Genomic DNA, 22,389 nt, shown 5'->3' with positions numbered 1-22,389 from the left:
TTTGCTTTCTTTGTGTCCTCCCTGCCCCCACCCCAACAGCGTGAACCATGAAATAAATCAATCTGTTGGCAATATGCGGTCCACCAGCTGGTGACCTCTTTTACAGCATGCGCGGAGGAGCGAGCCATCACCTGGAAGAAAAGGTCTAGCTTCCAACCCTCTTCTTGGCCCTAGACTCACCCAGCAGGTTACAAACTAAGGCACACCTGGGCAAAGTGACCGATGTTGCACTCTCTAAGACAACGACAAAAAGAGTTGGTGGCATATGCAGGAGGGATCCTACTTATTTTTCCTTGCAACAGGGGCTGTTCAAATAAGGCACTGTTGTCCAAGCTGGTTTCCTGGAAACTGTTCCTGCCTGTCGTATGTCTGCCGGTAGGGCTGGGGACGGACAGAAACGTGACAGAGTTCTGGACTCTTGGTTACAGGGAGGTCTGCATGTTTGCTCTGGTCAAAGAAACGGGCTTGTGGCCAAATTTTTCTTCCTTGAACGGCTGTCATTCCCCTGTCAATGAGCAGGCTCATCCAAACCCAATATAATGGGGCTGTTCTCTCTTGCCACCTCAGAAATACACAAGGGATGCACTTGGAAAACAACAACAAAAACAGAAGAAGAGGAAGAAGAGGGAGAAGAGGAGGAGGAGGAAGAAAGGATAAAAAGAGTGAGCAGAGAACCTAAAAAAATATGGGACACAAAGAGGGGCATGAAATTCTGACGCCTGGGTGGCTCAGTGGGTTAAGCCTCTGCCTTCGGCTCAGGTCATGATCTCAGGGTCCTGGGATGGAGCCCTGCATTGGGCTCTCTGGTCAGCAGGGAGCCTGCTTCCCCCTCTCCCTCTGCCTGCCTCTCTGCCTACTTGTGATCTCTCTCTCTGTCAAATAAATAAATAAAATTTTAAAAAACAAAAAAACTACACCACCTCTGGATAGAAAGTATCTTCCTTTTTGTACTATTTCACCTTTATTAATGAGGTTTTCTTCCTGGTATAAAACATACACTAAAGTCCCAATGAAAAACTAAAATCCCAACTTAGTTATTCATGTTAAATACTCCCAGGTGTACAGAGCAACACTAGTTAATGTAAAAAAAAAAAAAAAAACAAACTAAACAAACAACAAACAACAGAACTAGTAACCAAAAACTGATCAATGCCGCTATGCCATCGAGAGAAATACAGTGTTTCATTCTTCTGTTTCCTATCGATTCTTCAATCAGAACGAGATGTGATCTTCCTATAAAAACTGCATCACATGATTATCAAGCAGAAACCAAAACAACTACCGAAAAGGTCGCCCAACTAGTTTATCTACCGTACTGGGCTGACAGACACTGGTCTGGGGATAACAGGGTCGAGCACAGATTTCTCAACGTTACATTGAAAAGTTCCACGAACACGAGTTACGTCTGCTGACAGACCGCACTAAGTAGAATCATGACGAAGAAGGAGATGGTCGAAACAAGCACTCAGATATTCAAGTATGTTGGAAGGAAAGAAGGAATGGCATTTTTGACGAAGCATCTGTTCCGTTTTCAACAGAATCTTGACATGAAATATTTACCTTAAGTATACTAGGGTTCTTCTCTTCCTAACAACTCGGCCCCAAAGTAGAATTTCATACAACCACTCCCAAATCCTTCCCTGTAAAGGATGCTATTTCTGAGATCCTTTAAGAATCGTCCTCTAGCTCAGACCTTAATCTTGTAATCTTAACTCCTGTTTCCAAATATCTCCAACAGCAGCTGATCAAACAGCGTCCAGATCAGCAATGGCAGCCATGGTGAATAAGGTCCCTGGTTCCTGACACCTTTGGGGCAAAAGCTGTGAAACATCAACGAGAAAGAACCTGAACGCCCCAGCACATGCCCCCCTAGATCCTGCTCTGCGGTGAGTATCAAACCTGCTCCTGGCGAAGATGATCACAGGGTAGGAGTGAAACACTCACCTGTCCTTGTAGTTTATCACAGTATCGATGATGGCGTTCATCTGCTTCGTCAGTTTGGGAGGATTTGGGGACAGTTTCTCAGCCGGAGGGCGGCCTCTTCTCTTCTTGGCCTTCTCCACGTCTTCCTTTGCAGGATCTTTATCCACATTTCTTCGTCTTTTCCGCTTCTTGAGCCGTACTTCCTCTTCCATTTCTTCCAAATTGCCGTCTTCAATGGCCTGGCATGGCAGGGAACGAAGGAGGAAAATTCAAGACAGGACAATCACCAAGACAAGTTTAAAAAGGCAACCTGAGTAATAAGAATAAAATGAAACAAATAAAATAATTAAAAAAAAAAATGGAAGTTAACAGTAACCAGTCAAGTGAGAAGAGCGAAGGCCGCCATATTGAATCAGCGCGTCTTTAAACCACGTGTAATCCGTGAACAAAATATGTTGAAAGCCGGAAACACTAATCGTGAGAAGAAATGACGAGTACAAAAAGAGCTACACATTTAAGTGTCTGAAAGATAACTGAATCCAAATGAAATTTTAGCTCTATGTAAGAAAAAGACCTTAATTGTCTCATTACTGTAAGGAAGGTGGGGGGGAGTGGTAAAGCAAAACAAAACGAGGGGTGGGTGAAGGAAAAAAAAATCCCTCTAAAAATACATCCTTACAATCACATAAGCTCTGACCCTTCTTGGAGGTTTTACATCAATTTACTCATGATTCACAACATAAATCAGAATTCCATCCAGATTTTGTTCTAATGTAGCAATTAGTAAACAAGGAAACAGGAAGTACAAAAGCCACATTCCTTGGTAAACATACTTAAATCGTCTGATAAGGAACACACACACTCACAAACAACAAACACTTTTTTTTTTCCAATTACCTGCAAACGCTTGCTTTAAACCACAGCCAGCAGCACTAATGCAGAGAGATAATAAAATAGCTATAAAAACAACCAGGTATAAAAGCAACCTGTTCGTAAATGGCTAAAAGATCCATGTGACAGACCCAGAAGTTGAAACTTTCTTTTCCCGCCCCCCCCAACCTGGTAAACCTCAGAACTTAAAAATAAAATTGCAATGAGGAAAAAAAAAGCAAAACGTAGATAAAAGGAAATTTGACCATGAAAATTAAAAAAAAAAAAAAATAACCTTTACATTTCAAGATTGCTTTCTCACACAAAATAACTGATGTTATTTGTTCCTCCTGCCTCTCAATATTGCTTCCAGTATGCAAATGTTAATCAATCCTTTCTCGTAGCTGAAAGAGCCCTAATCATAAAGCAATTACCTTCATTTCTCCACAGCACCAAACATGGCTAATATTTATGATCATGTGAGTATAACAATCAATATAAAGAGTGATTACAGCTCAGACATAATTTCTTTCACTTGTATACAATGCCTCCTGAAAAAGAAAGGTTTTATGAAGAAAACCTGGTGCAGAACACAAAACAACCTGGCATGTGAAAAATGCTGGTGGGATTAAAAGAATGTTTTCTATGCATCTTTCCAAGGTGCAAACCCATCAGAAGCAACATGCACACAGACAAGAATCCTAAGGGACAGTCTGAGGCCAGGCCTTAATAATCAAAAGACAATTTCCATCACGATCCTACAGTGTTCAGATAACCACTATGAAGGAGGCGAGATCTGATGAGTTATGAGGAAAAAGAAGAAGAGGAGAAAAAAAAAAAAGAAAAAGAAAAAAGAAAAAAAAGAAAGCTGCACATTATTTCATTAATATTCATTTGCCGAAAAGCAGGACACCCACTATACAGCTAAACACACTGCAGCTAAGCAAAGATGAAGAGAAGGAAACTGTCCCGCAAATCTTGGAGACGGAACATGCTAATAATGAATTCAGCATGCAAGGCTGTCAACAGTTAATGGTACTGCTCTCCTCAGGCACCCAGTTGCACACAGAAATACGGAGAACACCGGCTTTTGATGTGTCACACACCTACACATGCCTGGGATGTAGTTCTACTGAATCTTCAAGACGGCAACGAAAAAGGATATTTACCTTACCACTATCAGCAGGCCGGCTATCGGAAATCACAGTTAGTGGGGATAAAATTAACAAGCCAGCAAAGCAGCGAGCTGCTAGTCTCTTCATCAGCTGATCAGGAAAAAAAAGAGAGCTGGGGAAAGGCTATGTTTTCATATACAAGTAATTTTATTTTACTGAAAATTTAATACTGAAAGGATTGTGGATACTCAAATCTGCTGTTTCATTCTACCTACTACAAGGCCCGAAGCCTTCCTCCTTCAGCCTGTTTTAATATTGACAACTACTTATCATATTTTTCCCCCCTTATTATTCCAAGCAGCAGAATTAGAGGTTTTTTAGCTCAGATGGTTTCTGGTTCTTGCTCTCATTTTCACAATTAAGCCAATAAGAAAACAAATTAATATTCAAATTTACCTTACAAAATTAAAAACAATTTATGCTTTCTTTTTTTTTGTATTTTAAACCTCATTTTAGTGCTTTTAAGAAAAGACAGGCTGCATGTTTTTGGAGTAATCTAAGATTTTTTTTTTTTTTTTGGTATAAAAGAATTTTTTTCATTAAATCCATGTCAGTAAAAGCAATGTGCATGTTCTCAAGTTCAAACATTTTATACAATGTCCTCTTTCTCCTTAAAGAAAATCCCAAACAACTATGACACTTCCCTTTCAGTTTCCTGCTGTAAAATTTCTCATTGTTTTTCTTTTCAGTGGGGTACATGAAGAGGGGGGAAGTTGGGAAAAGGATAGGTCTATGCTCACCCCCTCCCCTTAATTTTGAAAAAAAACAAAAACAAAAACCCAAAACAAAAAAAAAAAACGGAACAAAGCATAAGCTTGTGATATTTGGACTTATCAATCTTTAAATCTGGGGGGGGCTAAGAAGCGAAAACAAATTGCGAAAAGAACTAGTGGAGACGATGTTTATGACAATTGCTAATACGTGCAGATTCGTCTTAAATTTAGGTTTTGGAATCACAAGGAAACACACAAAGTACTGACCATTATTCCCCTTAAATTAAGATTTTATGCAGGAATCCGTCAGCTACAAAACATCTTCCCTCCTCCCCAAAGACCCCAAACACATACGTGTACTTTATGTTCAGGGGTTTCTCAGGGTCTTTTTCTAATGGAAATCAATTCGCTAAATATTTCCCAGTGCTTTTCGCACTTAAAGAAGTAGAGTAAGATTACTCCTGCCTGGAAGTAAAAATTATTCATGGAAATTTAAAACTGTTCTTTTATTTTTTTTATAAAAAATTATTTATTAAACTGGCTGAACGGACTCAACTCAGTTCTAGGGTGGGGGGAGGCACAAAAAAGAAAAAACAAAAACAAAACCAAAAAACAAAACCAAAAAAAAAAAAAAAAACTTGCTACACAATGCTAAAGTACTACCCCGAAAAGAATGCCCTTCCAAACCTTTTACCAGCACAATAATGAAATAAATCACAGAAGCAAACCCCCAGTTTCCGACTGGTGACGTGTTGCGCAAGAGTGCGAGCCCTAATTCAACATACAGACGGCTCCCATGCTGAACTGCCTCTAGATTTAATGAAGTGAATAGGAAGGAAGTCGGGGGGAAAAAAAGTGTACAAATAAGAAATTAACACTTTCCTTCCCTATCCGAACGGTGAGCTACAACTATGGGGAAGTTTGGTGAGGCACTTCTTTCCTTAAAGGCACACTGCACCCATTTGGCTCCGGATGTCACTGAAAAAACCCTTCTGGTGATAAAAATCCCCGGCCAAGTTAAAATACTTAAGCATATTCCAGCCTGCGTTTTTTTCCTGAATGAAGCTGGGAATTACTCCTTCCTCCACTGGATGGCAACCTTTTCTTCCCCCCACCCCCTTCTTTTTGCTTTCTTTCTTTTCGTTTCTCTTTCTCGCTCTCGTTTTCTCTTTTTTAAGAATACATTTTCACGACACAGGATGTGCAGGGACGAGATACAGACAGGCTCCTTCTTCAATTAGCTCTTAAGAAAGCAGCGCGTAGGTTCTGATAAGAGAATGCAGGAGACCGTGGTGCAGGGTGAGCCCTTTGAGAGCAAACACTTTTGCAGCTTGCAAAAAAGCACATGGCAGACCCGACCGGGAAATCGCCCACACGTGGGTCTGGTCCGTGCCCCTCTCTGTCATCCTGACACAAGCCAGGTCTTTCAGGGAAAGACGGACAGTGCAGAAAGTCGGCATTATCTTTGTTCCTATCACCCGCTCTATAATGGGGCGTTATTAAACCTGACTTCCCAGTAGGACACGGGAGAAGGGAAGGGATCCATGGCTGTGAATAGGTAAATAGGGACAAGCAAACAAAGCCACAGGCAACTCTGGGGCATTGTTTCGCTGCGGTTGCCTTTTCCACTCGGGATCTCCAAGCCCACCACGCAGAGTGCCACAGCCCCCCCAACGGCGGAACGGACCATCTTAAGAAAAATAAAAAGGAGCAATTCTAAAGACATCTAGACAATGCCTGGGAAATGTCTTGGATAGGAAATGGGAGAGTCCATATTCTAATACCTAACTCTGACGTTTAAATATCCCAGCTTCTGCCCATGGCCAGGGTCTCTTGCTCTCTCTGTGGGGGGGTGGGGGGGTGGGGGGGGGGGTCTTTCTTCCTTAGGAACTTGCATTAGATTCCAGAGGAGGATCCTAAATACTGCTGGGGTATGGGGAGGGCTACAGAAGGAGGGCTAAGCATTAAAGCATGTAGGTTAAGACAATTACAGCTCAGTACTGCACTGCTTCCTGAACACCATTCACACTTGGCTAAACTTGATTCTAATATTAGGGGAGGCTAACCCTCTCTTCAGCCCTGCTGAGACCCTGGAAGCCAGTAAGACAGACAGGGATTCTCCAAGACAACCAGATGACCAGCGGTGGAAGTAGCCAAAAAAAAAAAAAAAAGTGGATTATTTTAAAAGAAACTTTAAGATTTCACATATGGGAAATTTTCTTACCACAGGGATTTTTTTTTTTTTTTAATAATAACAACAAATTGAACATGGAGCTCTTACCCAAAATGCCACCTCATTTTAGTCACTTGGTTGAATAAAGACCCTACCTAGCACTTCTGAATACAGAATTTGAGACTTGGGTCTTGGGACAAATTTTAGGTTTTTGATCATTACCATCCCTGAACGCAACTGTTTGATAAATCTCGGCATAAAATCAAATTCCCAAGGTAGAACAAGCCAGACAGCGGAGGGACAAACACTGTAGGATTCCACTTACATGAGAAAGAAGAACAGAGGTTGCCAGGCCTGGAGTGGAGGGGGGAGTGGGGAGTTAGTGTTCAAGGGGTGCGGACTTTCGGGCTGGGATAGCGAGTTCTGCAGGACACAGGAGTGATGGGCGCGGAGCCATCTGCTAAAATGTACACTCGGAATGGTGAGGGAGTCAATTTTGCACGATGTGCTTCTTACCACAACTGAAACAAGAAAAGTCACGGGGTTGGGGTGGGGGTGGGGGAACCAAACTCTGTAAATATTTAAGAAACAAACAAACCCATCGACAGGTTCCTGCATGTTCCTACCACCTCAACACACCGTGCACAAGACCAGGGAAATCTTGCTAGCTTTCCCTCCAGCCTCAGACCTTCCAGCATTTTCAACAGCTAGCATGTTCCGTCTTGCCCTTGTTGGGGACTAGGAGCCTTTTCCAAAAATCCTTATCCATTCAAAGGTTATTAAGGTAATACCCAGGATGCATGAAAATACCTGCATATGAGGGGCCTATCGATTCACAGACTTTAGAGTTTTGTTAATAAATGCCCCAGATAGTGAAAGAAAGAGAGCAGAGAGGTAGTGGGATCAATACCCACATCCTCCACCAATTAAAAAAAAAAAAAAAAGAGAGAGAGAGGAGTTGATCTAAAAGGTTATTTTTTGTTTTGTTTTGTTTTAAAGCATAGGGTTTGTTTTTTTTTCCACTGTGGTGCAATCAACTGATAACCTATTAATTCGGGGGACCCTCGTTTCTTACTTTACTCACGCCAGGCACCTGGGCGTTGGCCACTGGAGCGGACAGCGCTGGCCATGAAGGGCAAGCGCCTGGAGCCCCCATAAACCACATTCTCAGTACAGTGAGCTTTTTGGTTTCTTCCTCGAAGACTTCAGATCACTTTTGCAAAAACAAACCAAGGTGCTCTCTTACCCCTAATGGCCTAAGGAAGCTACAGAAGGAAGCTCTGGAAGAAGGGAAAGAGGTGAGCTTATACAACTGAGACAAGGCAAATCAGAACGGTTGTTCAGGTAAAGAGCGATTCTGGGGTGGGACGAGGGGAAAAAAATAAGGACAGAAGTATAAAACTTATTTCAGCCACAGGATCAACCAAGAACCCACAGGGTACGTGTTGGGGAGTACTAAGCCCAGGACTCTGTTCAGAGCATGACTTTCAGATTTAGTAGAGGGTGGCCCCAGATACATCCCTATCCCCTGGAACCTACAACATTACAAACATGAGACACGGACACCTTTGTTCTCACAAATTAGACACCTGTGACGCTCCAGCTCCCTTGGGTAGAATAAAGAACCGGAGAGAATTTGTGAACCAGCAAGAGATTTGGACAAACGATGGAGAATGAGAAGAAACACAGTTCTGCTTTCTTATCCCGAGACCACGTATCAGTGACTGTACTCACAACCCACTCATCCCCCAAGCAGGGCTTCTCAGGGAGGCCTCGGTCACCTTGTACTTCAGGATTCTCAGTATATTAAAATAAAAAGAAAAGGAAATGCCAAAAGAAGGTAACAGGTTGTGGCGTAATTTCAATGCTTGCGAAGACTAACATGATGTTTCTGAGACAGGCGATGGACAATGACTGAGTACCACATCCTCTGGAGGCCCTTGAGCCAAAGAAATGGTTCTCTTCGGGGCTTGCTTGGGACACGGGGCCCTCTTGAGGGCTTCTACACAAGACAGAGTCTCGAAGCTCTGACCGCCCCTCCCCCCGTAGGTGAAAAGCATCAAATCCCAAATAAGAGGGAGGCTTAGAGTAGGATGCTTGTTCTGCTTGAGGTGGAGGCAAAGAGCAGTAATTGACAAATTAAGGGAGGAGAACAATAAAGAGCACAAAGCAAGGAATCAACAGCGCTGCAGCCCGAGGCCACTGGATAGAGGAAAGGGACTCAGTTTCAGTCCGTGTGAAGACAGCTGGCATTGGGAACGTTTCCACTGTCCCTACGACCAATCATCATCCCCAGCAGCAACCCCTACCCACGCATTTCCACGGTCGCCTGGCACTCCGAGCTACACACACATTGGCTCAGTTAACCTTGCACCAACACCAGGAGGCAGGTACTGTTACTCTTGTCGGGTTACAGGGGAGGAAGTGGAGGCTCCCAGATCAGACCGAGGTGAGCAGCTAAGCCAGGATTTCAGCTCTGAAAGTTTGCTGCATAAACCGCACACCCTTAACCATGGTAGTTGCTACTTTGTAGCATGAATGAAGACTCAGAACCATCAGGTAAAGTCTAATTATGCTGGCTAGGCTTAGATGAATAATCCATCTGAAGACATAACAGGTTACATCTTAATAAGACGACACATGCGCACACACATGTGCACATGCGCGCACACACACGCATACACGTGCAGTTCTTGCTTTGCACAGCAGTGTGGGACCACAAAGACGACCGTGCAAGGTGAAACTGCAAAAAGCCAGCCTAACAATCAGGAAACGATGATTATCCCCTGCCCCTTGCAAATGCCCGTTGAAAAATTTAGAACTCTCATTATGCAGAAGAAAATGTAAAACACAGTAGCATGAATACCTATTTAGCACATGGACTTAAAACATTTAGAAACGACCAGTAAGAGGTTTTTTGGTTTTGTTTCTGGGGTACCAAAAAAAAAAAAAAAAAAACCTCATCAGTTTTGGACTCCCTCTGCCCTCTTCCACTCATTAACTAATCTAGGATACAGAAGAAGCCTCGGTCCTGGGCCTTGGCAAATTGCCAAAGATCAGCTCCCAACATTTTACCCTCTGCCCTTCCAATGTCCCGCAGTATCTCAGATGAGCCCTTTGATGGGGAGGGGTTGGCGGGTCTCTTCAAGCCTTTCTTCAAGCGCTTTTCCTCATTCACCTCGCTAAACTCGTCTTCAACAGAAGTTCCTCCAGCTGAGAATCCAGATTCTTCTACACGGGCTCTCTACGACCTCACAGCTTCCTTCAGTTCTCCACAGAAGGGACTTCCGGGAAAAACCCGTCTCCCCAGCCATCAATACTGGATGATCAGGGAAACCTGCTGCCCGAAGTCATCCCTGGAACCCGGGGACACACTTCACAGCAGTGCCCTCGCCTGCCCGGGAAGGCACCACTGACCCACTCAGGTCACACGGATTTTGGCTCCTGAAACCATGAAACCAGCCCTTTCCGGCAGAAAAGGTTCTTCTCCTCTGTCCTTGTCATCACCATTCTCTTTCAACGACATGTTCGCTGCAACAGTCTGGCCTGAACACCAGCCAAGTGGACTGGGATTTACACACACACACACACAGACACACACACACAGACACACACACAAGTCTTCAATTCAAAGCAAATGCTCCAGTTCAGTTTCAACTAAAATACACGGAGAGGACTTGAGCTTGGGGTTTTTTGTTTTTTTTTTTTTTTATTCATCGACTTTTTCCAATGGTTTTTAAAGAGAGCATGAGTAGCGGATGGGGTAAAGGAAGAGGGAGAGAGAGAGAATCCCCAGCAGTCTCTACGGGCCAGAGCGGAGCCTGACGCTGGGCTTGACCTCACAACCCCAAGATCATGACCTGAGCCAAAACCAAGAGTTGGATGCTTAACCAACTGAGCCACCCAGGCGCCCCTTCCAATATGGTCTCCAGTGGAATTTCCTGCAGGACTCCTGGCTTCACACCTGGTGCCACATTTTCAAACCCTCTAGCCGCCTCCAGTTTCACTTTCTGTCCTGTTTTCTTTTTTCCGCCTCACTTTTACCTCTGGGGGCCAGTTACCGCTCCTGATCATCTACTCAGTGGAATGTCGTGTGGGTCTGTCACCGGGAGACAAGGAGGCACCACAACCCCACACTTCTCGGACGGTCCCTGGACTGGGCCACAGCTCAGTCACCAACACACTCTGCAAGAAGGGATGGGAACGGTCTCGGATCATGACACACACCTGTTCACGGGCACAGCACAGGCTGAACAGCCAGTAGCAAAGTCTGTACTTGACACAATGACACGGTATACCATGCTGTTCCCTGTCCCCTCCCGAACTCACAGGGGGCGGTCCTAACCCCGGGCGTGCCTCGGAATGGGGCTGTGTCTGGAGACAGGACTTTTTGGGAGGTAATTAAGGTAGAAAGAGGTCATTCAGGTGAGCCCGAATTCAGCACAACTGGTGTCCTGGTAAGAGGACATTGGAACACAGAGGGAAGGCCACGTGAAGAAACAGGGAGAAGCAGATGGCAGCTGGAAGCTGAGGAAGGCTATAGCAGAAACCAGCCCTGTGGACACCTTGATGTTGGAGTGCTAGACTCCAGATCCGCGAGAAAGTCCGTCTCTGTTCTGTATGCCACCCAGGTTGTGGTATTTTGTTCCTGCAGGCTTTGCAGACCGACTTATATGGTCACTGAAATTTCTGATTGGGGACTGAGGTTTTTTAAGTCCGTCGTGGTCTCTATCACGGAAATGGGTATGTTCGGGAAGGACGCTGCGTGAGGACCGCCTCCAAGAAACTCAACATCCGTGTGAGTAAGGGACAGCAACTGCTGTGTCTCACGCTGTCCTAGAATCTAAGGGACACTGTCCTGCCCGGACCCGGGCTGCCGAGCTCTGTGTCGGGCAGCCTTTCCCTGGCCTGGTCTCTCCCGGTAGAAGTGGGACCCGTGCCCGGTGTTCAGGGTGGCCTGTCTCCAGGCTCATGCAGGGCCTGGCAAGAGGATCTCAGTGTTAGCAGACAAGCCCCCAAGTTAGTTCCCTTCTTCTAGGAACTTGGACTGCAAGCATGAAAGAGGGAGTCCCGCGGGTGTGGGAGCTGAAACTGAATGAAAGGAACAAAGAAAGTCGCGGGTTCCAGCCAGGGAGGCTCGAAGTCCGTATGCACAGACGCGTACTTGTAACGGACTAGACCCATGCGGGTACGTGCCTGCATCCACACATAAGCGTGCACACCCACACACGCGCACACATGCACCCACATGCAGAGAGAGCACAAGAGTGTCAGCGGAGGAGCGCCCGGGCCAAGTTCAACTTGAGAATCAACTGGGGCCCATGCAGTCATAGCTTCAGACTTAGACCTGCTCGCGGTATGTCTACGCAGCACTGCTAAATACACGTGAAGCTGTTTGTCAGGTGGGACTCTCCTCCCTCCTTTGTGCCAGACCAGTAAAGCTGAAAATCCTGAAAGGAATTTTGAGCCCTGATGAGCTACAAGCTCTATGTGTTCTAACACAATCTGTCATGCAATAAACCTTACAACGAGTCTGTAATTTTAAAGCGCAAAGAAACAAGAACAGGGGTTAAGACAGACCAGGTTTTACTAACAAACATGCTTAGCACTGCTCTGGCCTTGCACGGCTCCCGGGGCCTCCTGGGGTGCAAGCCAGGGTTTTGCTGGGAAGTGATGGCTGGGATGTGTCTGGGCCGTGCTGGGGAGCACAAGGGGCAACACCAGGAGACGGGGTCACCCGAAATGTGGTCAGCGACCTGCCCAGTGTGCACGCACACAGGGGCTGGCTCTACTAGCAGGGACATTGCCTGCAGAAAATCTCTCCTAATCGCATTCCAGGAACAGAGCACAGAGAAAGGGAATTTAAGGGGATGCACAGCTCTCAGTCATTAGATCTGAAGGAGGTAAAAAGGCTCCTTCAATCCACCTCCACTTAAGGCCCTGCCCACCGAGAGGACCCCTGCTCGCTCCACCTGTCACGTAGGCCAAGAATCAGTTGTGCTCCCAAAGATGGGGATGCCAGTGATGCTTGTTATGGGAACTACGTTATCCAACTGGAGAGTATGTAAAATGAAACACGATTGTGAAAAGACACGGGGCTCTGATTTCAAAGAACAGGGAGGACAGTGAAAGACTTTGTAAGAGGGGAGTGGCTTAAAACACAGAAGGAAACGTTGCTGACTTTGGCAAGGGCTAGACTCTCTTAACGCGGGGGAGAGTCTGCCCTCTGCGTGCTTGTAAGAATCGAGGTTCTCACGCAGGTGACGGAGGTGATCATGAACTAGACTGGGGAGTGCTTTCAGAACGCAGGCTTGAGACGCCTTCTGATGTCATTACTCATACCTCAGTAAAGCTGAACTTACAAAATAAATAAATAAAGATTCTAAGAACGCCAAAACTGGAAATCCTAAGTGAAACATAATAGGGTTACTTATGCAAAGAAGACTAGTGAGCGGACTCCAAGAGTCAACTTTAGCCTTAAGTAAAAACGTGGCAGATACGCATTATGTTTTCTATTAAAGGTTTCGTCTACTTGCGGTGACATTTTCTCAGCTTAATATTTTCAGTGACCGACCCGCTGTGGATTATGATTATTTCAGTTAAGAAGGCTTCTTTTCAGAGTGGGAGTCAAAAGGAAGTCACACTACCTTGCTTGTTCTTTCTTCTCATTCAGCCTTTTCTCCCCGGCAGTAAGATCTCAACAGCTGGATTCTGACTTTTTCCTAAGTAGTTGTGGGCTACGTCTCATTGGCAAGATCTTCAATGTTTCTTTCATCAGGTTACTGCCCGACTCAAGTTGCAGAGCGATCCTCAGGACGCCAACTCCAAGCCTCCCCAATCTGATCTTACCCAACCCGGCTGGCCATTACCTCCTGGCCCGTGAACACCCCACACGGAACAGGAGCAGAAAGCCAGGACCTGACCCTACTGCGCCATATTTATCCTCCCCCTTCGCGATTTTTCTCCCACTTTCCACCTGGAGCACCTTTCCCAATCCCTTGTACCTGTGCACCTTGTGCCAAGCGTCAATCATCAGCTCGTTTTCTGCTCAGGGTCTTGCCCAGCCGTAACCTATCACTCTGATCTTGTCCTTACCAAGGCCATGCCTGATTTCTCTCCGTTCCCCTACGCAGCTAGAGCAGATCTTAGGGAAGAAAAGCAACTAGTATAAATATAATCCAATACAAACTGAACTTTTAGACAGGGCTCCCCCGGGAAAACTGCTCGTGGCTCTACACCTGGTTACTGAACACCAGCCGTGAATTCAAGCGTCTCTGTTCTAGATCTTTCCGTGTTCATCTTCAAGGACAAAATCATAAACTCTAGCATCGAACTTGCTGTGTCTTCCCTCTGCCTTCTCGTTGCTCACTTGCCCCACACTGCCGACCTCTGGAGTCGCCTGAACGGATGACTCTACTTCCTGAGCACAGGGGAAAACTCATTAGTGCCTAGGACAGGACACTGAGATTTTCCAAAAGTTGCACAAAGCTTCCAAATCCCCCTGTTAGTCTGGTCTTTATTTCCTTCTCCACTGCTCCTTATTTAAAATCTCTCTCTACAATGCTACAGTCTTGGGTTTCCCCAGCTTTTCTCACTACCCTTTCCTCCCCTTACACACGGATTCCCCAGGTTTTATTTTTGGCCCTCGTCTCTTTTCTCCTGCTCCCGATAGTCAACATGCAGTGAAGTGTGGCCAGCTGCCCCAGGTCCGCAGTGGACATCACTGACACGTCTGGTGCCTAGAACGGCAGGCGCTGAGATGTCTCTTCATAGCCCTTGGAGGACGGGCTGCTGGAGAACTTCAAAACCTCTCTCCCGGGGGTGGAGGGGGAAGATATGATGTTATTTTGGGAAGGCTTTGGCCTCCCCACTTCTACAGCGGGGTCCCTGGCAGACTTCCTTCTGCTGAGCTACCTGGACACGACCCTCGCCCCCCAGGGTGGTGGGTGCTTAATGAACAGCCCCTCGCCACTGGTGACAGGTCCTTGCAAGAAGTAGGGTCCCCTGGAGATCCAGATTTCCCCTGGCCTCGCTGTGGCTTCAATGCACATGGCTTCAAACCTTCTCTCTGCAGCCTGGACTGGCTTTGGAGCTACTAGTTGTGATTTCCAATATCCCCTCAAATGGCCCAGCTCAAAGTCATCGCTTTTCTCCCAGAAGAGCAAATATTTCTCCCAGGATCTCTCTGTCTCATCGAAGGGCAGCATCATTTCCCCCCAGTTATCCAGGCTTTAAAAAAAAAAAAAGACCTTTAAAATCACGACTTTCCCTCCTTACAGTCAGGCAGGCCTGCCTGTCACTGCTGGCTTTACCTCTGAAATAGTTCATTCCCTTCTGTTCATTCTCCTCTCGTACAGGCAGGGTCAGCTATAATGGCCTCCCTATGGGTTTTTCTTGCCCTCTCTCCTGGGCCCTAATTCATCCTTTACAAAGCCAGCGGTTATCTTCTTTCTGCTTAGAAGGAGGAACGCACATTTGTTCTTACACTTCAGGCCCTATGGTCTTTCTACGGAACAAAGTAAAGCCTACAGGCAAGCCTCCAGGGAGGGCCCTACCTTCATCTTTCTCCTCTACTCCTATCCCTATTAAAACACGTGCTCCTAACACACAAGGTCGCAGAGAGAGGAGCCACACATTTCCACGCCTCAGTGTGGCACAAAGTCTGGAATTCTCCTTCTGAGCCCCCATCCTACACAAATCAGGCTTCTTGTTCAAAGAAACAGCTAAAATGTCCCTTCCTTCATAAAATCCTACAGGACTTCCTCCTTCCCTTGTACTTTTTACAATATATCACACGTACTTTTGTTCACTGTTGATTTAATTTTGCTTTGTATGACTTTTGTTCTTCTCTCAAAATATACCCGAATCTCCTATCAGTCTGACATCTCTTTGGGAATTAAAAAAAAAAAAAAAAGAAGTCCCCTTAGTCAAAATGTAAAGGCATTTAGATTGATGCCTTACTCACCAGCGGGCCCCAAAACTCTTGTTGCAAGAAAATTAAATCTTTGCTCTTTTTTCTTTGGCTTTCTCAAAGTAGCACGGCTTATCAAGGAAGCACACTGCAAGGCTGTTTCAGGGAAGCTATGCAATTAATATGGTGAATTAAAAGAAGCCAGACAAATGGGGCAGAATAAGTATTTTTGGCTTCTATTCACCCTGTTCCAAACTCCCTCTATAAACTGCCACTATTTTATTTTTAAATTTTATTTACTTATTTTAAGTAACCCTCTGAACCCGAAGTGGGGCTCGAACTCACGCCTCCGAGATGGAGAGTCACACGCTCTTCAGACTGGGCTCAGCAGGGGGGGGGGGTCCCTAAGCTGCCTTTATTTTAATTGGTTATTATACCATCCTGTGTCTTGCTCTGGCTCGGGGAGTAAAACGGCCTAAATAAGATACTCAGCCTCACTGGCAAAAAGAACGCCCTCACCTGGAGGAACACCCAAGACCAGCCCCTCGCTTGGTGAAAAGGCAGAGGCGCGTGTGCAAGCCCAGCGGAGCATGCGAGGAGGAGGACCTGGAGGGGCTCTGGCCTCCCGGGACACGGGGAACAAGACAAACAAGGAGGGGATAGAGAGTCCCACGCTGGGAAGATGGAGGTCCGCAAGGAGCGCCCTCTTGAGGACTGGCGGGGCGAGTCACCTTTGTGAAGCATGTCTAAACACTAATTCCACCTAAAGGGCTGTCTTCAGTTCCTCCAGATGTAAGTGCGCCCAGGGTCATCAAGAGACTCACCTGTCGCTCATCTGTCCTGAGCTCCTGCACCCTGTCAAGAAGCAGCTGGAATTCACACGCCAGGAGGAGGTCAGCTCCGTGGGCAAAGGGGCTGCCAACCGGGACAGGATTTGTCTTTTGCCAAAACCCCACAGTCCTGTAGACCTGCCCTGATAGGCATTTTCAAAATCTACAGGGCAATACAGTAACTGAAGGTTCAGCATTCATCCAACAAATCTACCTGCCGTGTAGTAAATGCTACGTCCAAAACCAGCTCCTTGCCTGTGAGGCTTAGTTCCTCATCTGTTAAATGGGCAAGATAATATGTAAGGGGATGAAATCGTGACATTGAGATTGAGAGGTCCCCGGCTGGCACTGTCTGGAACAGAGAGGGAGAGGATGGTGGAGGAACCGAAAGTCCTGAAAATTCCAGGGGAAGGCGTTTGGGTGAAGAATTCAGACCTGGCAGCTAAAAAGGAGACAGTATTTTTACATCAATTATATCCCAGAGAAAAGAAAACACATCGGTCCTGCAAAGGGGAGTGGGGTGATGGGAGTCCGTTTTGCAGGTTAAAAATAAAAAAAAAAAGCACCAGCTACGTGACACGGAGAGGTAAAAGCAAGAGGGGGGAACAGCCTGTGAAATCTGAAGTGGAGACTTGAAAACTCTGTTATGGAGCAGCAAAAATCGCTATCCCAGTGTGGGAAGGCATGCCCCCACGTATCCCTTAATGGCTTCCAAAAAAAATAAAAAAGTCAGTTGTTTGGCACAGGGCGCCCTGTAAAATAGGCTGTCTTTAAACCAAATGGAAGGACATGCAAATATTATTAACGGCAGGCTGGGGCTTGATGGATATCACGGGTTGGGATTTATTGAAACGGCTACAAAAGAGCTCAGCCTCGTAACAGGTTAAAAATAATTCTGGACGTAATGGCACTGAAATAACCCCTGGCCGAGTTTGCCTTGGCTACGTTTCCAACCTGGGGACGGGAAGGTCAGGGAGCTCACAGGTGATTCTGTGTTCTTTCCCTCGCTCTTCTGCGTTTCTTGTTACGCTTTTACAATGGGGAAAGATGCCTCCCCAAAAGCTATTTTCAACTTTCCATTAAAGGAAAAAAAAAAAAAAAAAGCAAAGCTCCAAGGGTTTTTGGGTGCGGATTATAAAAAATGCAGAAAGATAACAACTAAGAAAACAATCATCAGATTCGTGTAAGAAGATAAAATGGCGAGTGAAACCCTAAACTGCGTTTATTACTTCTCTTGCAGAATCTGTATTGATGACAGGGAATCCCCTGCGGGCTTGACACTGAGGTCTGCTGGACTCCAAGTACCCTCCTCTGCCTTCCAGCAGTATCCTCTGACACTGGTGTACTGATTTTTAAAAAAAAAATTAATATGACCGCAAATGGATTCGGTCTTGATAATTTGGGTGGGGTGGGAGGGAGGACTTGTTATGTGTCCACGGACAAAATAGGTCCCTTTGGCACCTGTTGGGCATGCTATTTGGTAGTTGCAGGGGACTCAAAAAAAAAAATATATGAAGGGGTTGGGTGGTTTCTTCTTGACATCAAAGTGCTAGAAAATTTTTGGTCTCATTCTGCATAGAATGGCAGAAGTCCCCAGCTACCTGTGTGGGGAAGGGAACTCCGTATGGCAGGCAGGTGTGCCCGTCGTGGCCACCACCACACTGGTTTCCCATCCGTCATGTCCCATCAGCACATGGACGCGGTTCAACTCTCTAAATGCCACCAACAAGCAGATCGTCCCAAATGCTGGACCATGTCCTGAGGCCACCAACACACCACAGCACCCTGTGTCAAACCCGCATTTTCAAGACAAAGCCTTCCCGAGGACAAGGAGCAAGTGTCTCACCCATGCGCCTCCAAGCTTTAGAGCCGAGTCTCAGAGTTGGAGCCAGACCAGTGTAAATCCAGAGTCCTCTCCAGGGTCACCAAGGGCAAAGTCAAAGATGGGCAGGGCAGGAAAGACGGAACCATGTACTCTTCCTCACTCTCATCCCACTTAGGGAGGTGAAATGACTCATCCAAGATGTCACGTAGCAAAATGAGGACAGATCTGGAACCAGACCTCCAAGATCCTGGTGCCTGAGCCCCGCTTCGTCCCACTAAGTTATCAGAGGCAACGTGGAAGAGTGGAATAGACCCACTGACAACCTCGATAGAGTTCTGAAGATATCCTTTTAAATAATCTGCAGGACATCTTTAGAAAATACTCTGCACGAGGTCCAAGGGAAGGCTATTTTAGAAAACGGCGTCCTGCACTAGGACTATGCTTTCTACGAAGGACGCTGAGCACCGCGATCTTAAATACTGTATGTCAGGAGGAGTGGCAGAGTAACTTTGCCTGGAGCAGAGTTTCATGGTCCCATCTACAACTTTTTTTTCATGAATTCGACAATCCAACATTCTGTAATAAAAAATAAGAAAGAAACCCTAGGAAAATATAAAAGTCGAAGGCCTTCCGCTTAAAACAACATGCTCTCTTGGGTACTTTCTTGTATGAAACTAAACATGAAACCCCAGTTAATGTAGTGCTTTCTTTTTGTCTTTTAATTTGGAGTTCAGTTGGGTGTATTATTCTGGGTTTTGCCAAAAAAGAAAGAAAAAGAACCGGAAGGCAGTTGTGAAATCTATGGCCGTTTGCAAGGAAGAGAAGGCTGCTGTAGGAAAGCGGCGATTATACTTTTGGATGCAAATTTAAGTGATCTTCATCACCCGGCTCTGAAATGAGAATGGGCCTGCAAATTCTTGAGAAGCTCACGAGCCCTTCTGTTGGAACCACATGCCTTTTGAATTCTTTTAAGGAAGCAATCTTTCCGAGAAGACACAGATCACTGGCATCGAGTGGGAAGAATGCCAACAACGTCTACCTTGACCCACATGAGTCAAAAGGCACAGGATTCACTCACTCTGCCAAAAGGACACAGACTGCGGCCACATCTCCCGAAAGCCTGCATTTGCGGCGGGTACGCGCGCTTAAGGTGCTTACTGCGTGCGGGGCGCTCTCAAGCCGGCCTGTGCTCGTGCACCAGGCAGGCGAGGGCACTGGCTTTCTTGGAGCCTCATACTTGTGGAAGGAGACAAAGACAATGGCACAATGGCAGGGCCACGCAGAAAACTGGCTTAAGCACGTGACAGACACTGGCCGGGCTGACGATTTCAGCTAGCGTGGTCAGGAGGGATCTCTCTGGAAAGAGACCGCTAGGACAAGGAGACAGCCATGTGTGATGACGGCCTGGGAAGGAGGCTTCCTGGAAGTGCAGAGGACCTGAAAGACAGCCCAGCGTGACAGCCCCCCTGAGAGCAAGGGGAGAAGTTGAGGCCAGAAAGCCCCGGGTCCCAGACCACGCTGAAGTGTTCGGGTTTTGTTTTATAAGTTTATTTATTTATCTGAGAGAGTGAGTGAGAGAGAACACGAGTGGGGGGAGAGGCAAAGGGAGAGGGAGAAGCAGACTCCCTGCTGAGCAGGGAGCCTGATGTGGGGCTTGATCTCAAGACCCCAGGATCACGACCTGGGCCGAAGGCAGATGCTTAACTGACTGAGCCCCCCCGGGAGCCCAGAAGTGTTTGGGTTAACTGCACTTGGAATAGGAGGCCGTGGCGGGGGTGGGGATGGGGATAGGGTAGGGGTAGGGGGCGTTGGTGGGGGCATGGTGGGGAGGAGGAGGGGGAGTAGTGGGTAGGGCGTGACAGGGAGCTGGTGTCTGCTTTGGCAGGTAGAGCCTCTGACCTCTCAGGGTAGCCACGGAACGGACGTGAACTAAGAGGAAAAGCCGCACCGCAAAGCCAGGAATCGACACCTTCCACAGGCCGCGGCACCTAACGACTTGCATAGTCTTTTCTTTACTCAAAGGTAGGGACGTGCTGTAGTTCTCCTCCAGTGGGGGCCAGGGGCACAGGGGTGGCCATCAGAGGCTCCGGTCTCCCAAGCAGGGTCCCCAGAAGCAGGGCACTAACCCTAACAAAGTAGGATCTACATTGCTTAAACTCTGTTCGTGTCTTGAACAGTTCAAGCTGTACAAGTCCGAGCATCTCACAATCTATTTTAATCTCTATTAATTCCCATCTGTGTACACTTGGAGACCGGCTCTCGACAAGCTCTTTAAGGTGGCTAAGTGTGCACTATTATCTCTAATAGCATCTCTCAAACCTGGCTCTTAATTGCACTAATAAGGCGGGCACCGCTCTGCCGGTAAGGAACGGAAACTTGACAATTAACACCTTGTTCCCCGGTCCGGGCACAGAGCGGCTCGGCCTCCTCCACATTGGAGAAATGGGTGTCGTGCTGAATCTGCTTTTAAGCAGCCTCTGTGCACGGCCCCACTAGTAGGAAAGCAGAGGGGAATCATTCTTTTTTTAAAATTATTTTTATTAACATATGTATTATTTGCCCCAGGGGTACAGGCCTGTGGATCGTCAGGCTTACACACTTCACAGCACTCACCATAGCACACACCCTCCCAGGGTCCATCACCCAGCCAGAGGCTGATCATTCTTAAAACCAGAGCACAAAGTGAAAGTCAAAGCAGCTTCACGTGGTTTTAGAGGTTGTGGAAGGGACCCTGCAAGTCCAAGGTAATACAGCTCACTCAACCCAGGAGGCCCAGGGTCCCCTCCTCAGCAGGTGGCAGGGCCGGGACCCACGGGCCTCGTTCCCGACAGATGGCCCCCGTGCCCTTCTGCAGCCGTAGAGGATTAAGTAGAAAACCCCGCAGGACAGAGAGCTCACAGCTGAGTGTGTAGAGCTTTCAGGGGCTTGAGGAGAAGGGGCCCATCCCACCACCCATTCAGGACGCCAACATCTCCTCCTCTTTCATTCCATTAATGAGCGGGGATAGGAGCCTCTTTAACTTCTTCTTTCCCTTTCCCCGGTCGCCCCAAACCCTGTATTCAAGACATACAATGGAAATGGTTTGGGTTGTTTTTTTTTTTTCTTTCCTCTTTTACTATTACTTATCAGGTTTATTCTGACATAATTTAATTCCTTTTTTTTGTGATAGGCAATTTGTTTTTGGAACCCTTCTTATACGAGCCAGGTTAAGCATTAGACATTTAAACCTCAGAAAACTCTACCAAGTACATGCTATTGTTCCCCCCCCCCATTTTATGGCAAAAGCTTATGCTTAGCACCCAGAGTTGCAAGCTAATTATAATTAGAGCTGGGATTTGAACTCTGGGTCATCAGATTCCAAGGCTTCCATTTTGGACCATGATCCTAAGCTATCCAGGTACACGATCACCGAAGTCCCAGTTCTGACACCCGCCCACATGTGGACACAGGGATGGTAAAATCATCCCGCTTTGCCTCTAACTGCCGGACCAGCACCTTCCCCCACCTCCACCATGAACAACGTCATTTCAGAATATGTACCTGTATCACAACATCACATCATATACCTTAAGTATATATACTTTTTTACCTGTTACGGATAAACAAAGGAGATTTTCTTCCTGCAGCTTTACTGATTAAAGAAAACGAAAGTTAAAAAAAAAAAAAAGTATGGGGGGGCGCCTGGGTGGCTCAGTGGGTTAAAGCCTCTGCCTTCGGCTCAGGTCATGATCCCAGGGTCCTGGGATCAAGCGCAACATCGGGCTCTCTGCTCAGCCAGGAGCCTGCTTCCCTTCCTCTCTCTCTGCTTGCCTCTCTGCCTACTTGTGATCTCTCTGTCACACAAATAAATAAATAAAATCTTTAAAAAAAAAAAAAAAAAAGTATGGGACAGGAACCAAATCTTGATTTCAAAAAAGCAGACATATTTCTGAAACCATCAATTTCTCCACAGGAGTTGGCTCCACATAA

General features: G+C 46.5%; 1 protein-coding gene across 9 annotated transcripts in view; it reads right to left on the bottom strand.

Annotated features, from left to right (window-relative positions):
* Window positions 1-22,389, bottom strand: part of SMARCA2 (SWI/SNF related, matrix associated, actin dependent regulator of chromatin, subfamily a, member 2) — a 179,600-nt gene that overhangs the window by 45,016 nt on the left and 112,195 nt on the right. For all 9 annotated transcript variants that reach the window (XM_046023940.1, XM_046023944.1, XM_046023941.1 and 6 more), the window contains one exon: window positions 1,945-2,162. In XM_046023940.1, the coding sequence (XP_045879896.1) occupies window positions 1,945-2,162 (218 nt within the window). The remainder of the gene's footprint in view (window positions 1-1,944; window positions 2,163-22,389) is intronic.

The sequence above is a fragment of the Meles meles genome, chromosome 11 (genome assembly GCF_922984935.1).
Source record: "Meles meles chromosome 11, mMelMel3.1 paternal haplotype, whole genome shotgun sequence".
NCBI classification, from domain to species: domain Eukaryota; kingdom Metazoa; phylum Chordata; class Mammalia; order Carnivora; family Mustelidae; genus Meles; species Meles meles.
Note: the sequence above shows the minus strand (reverse complement) of the source record. Positions and strands in the feature narration are given on the sequence as shown.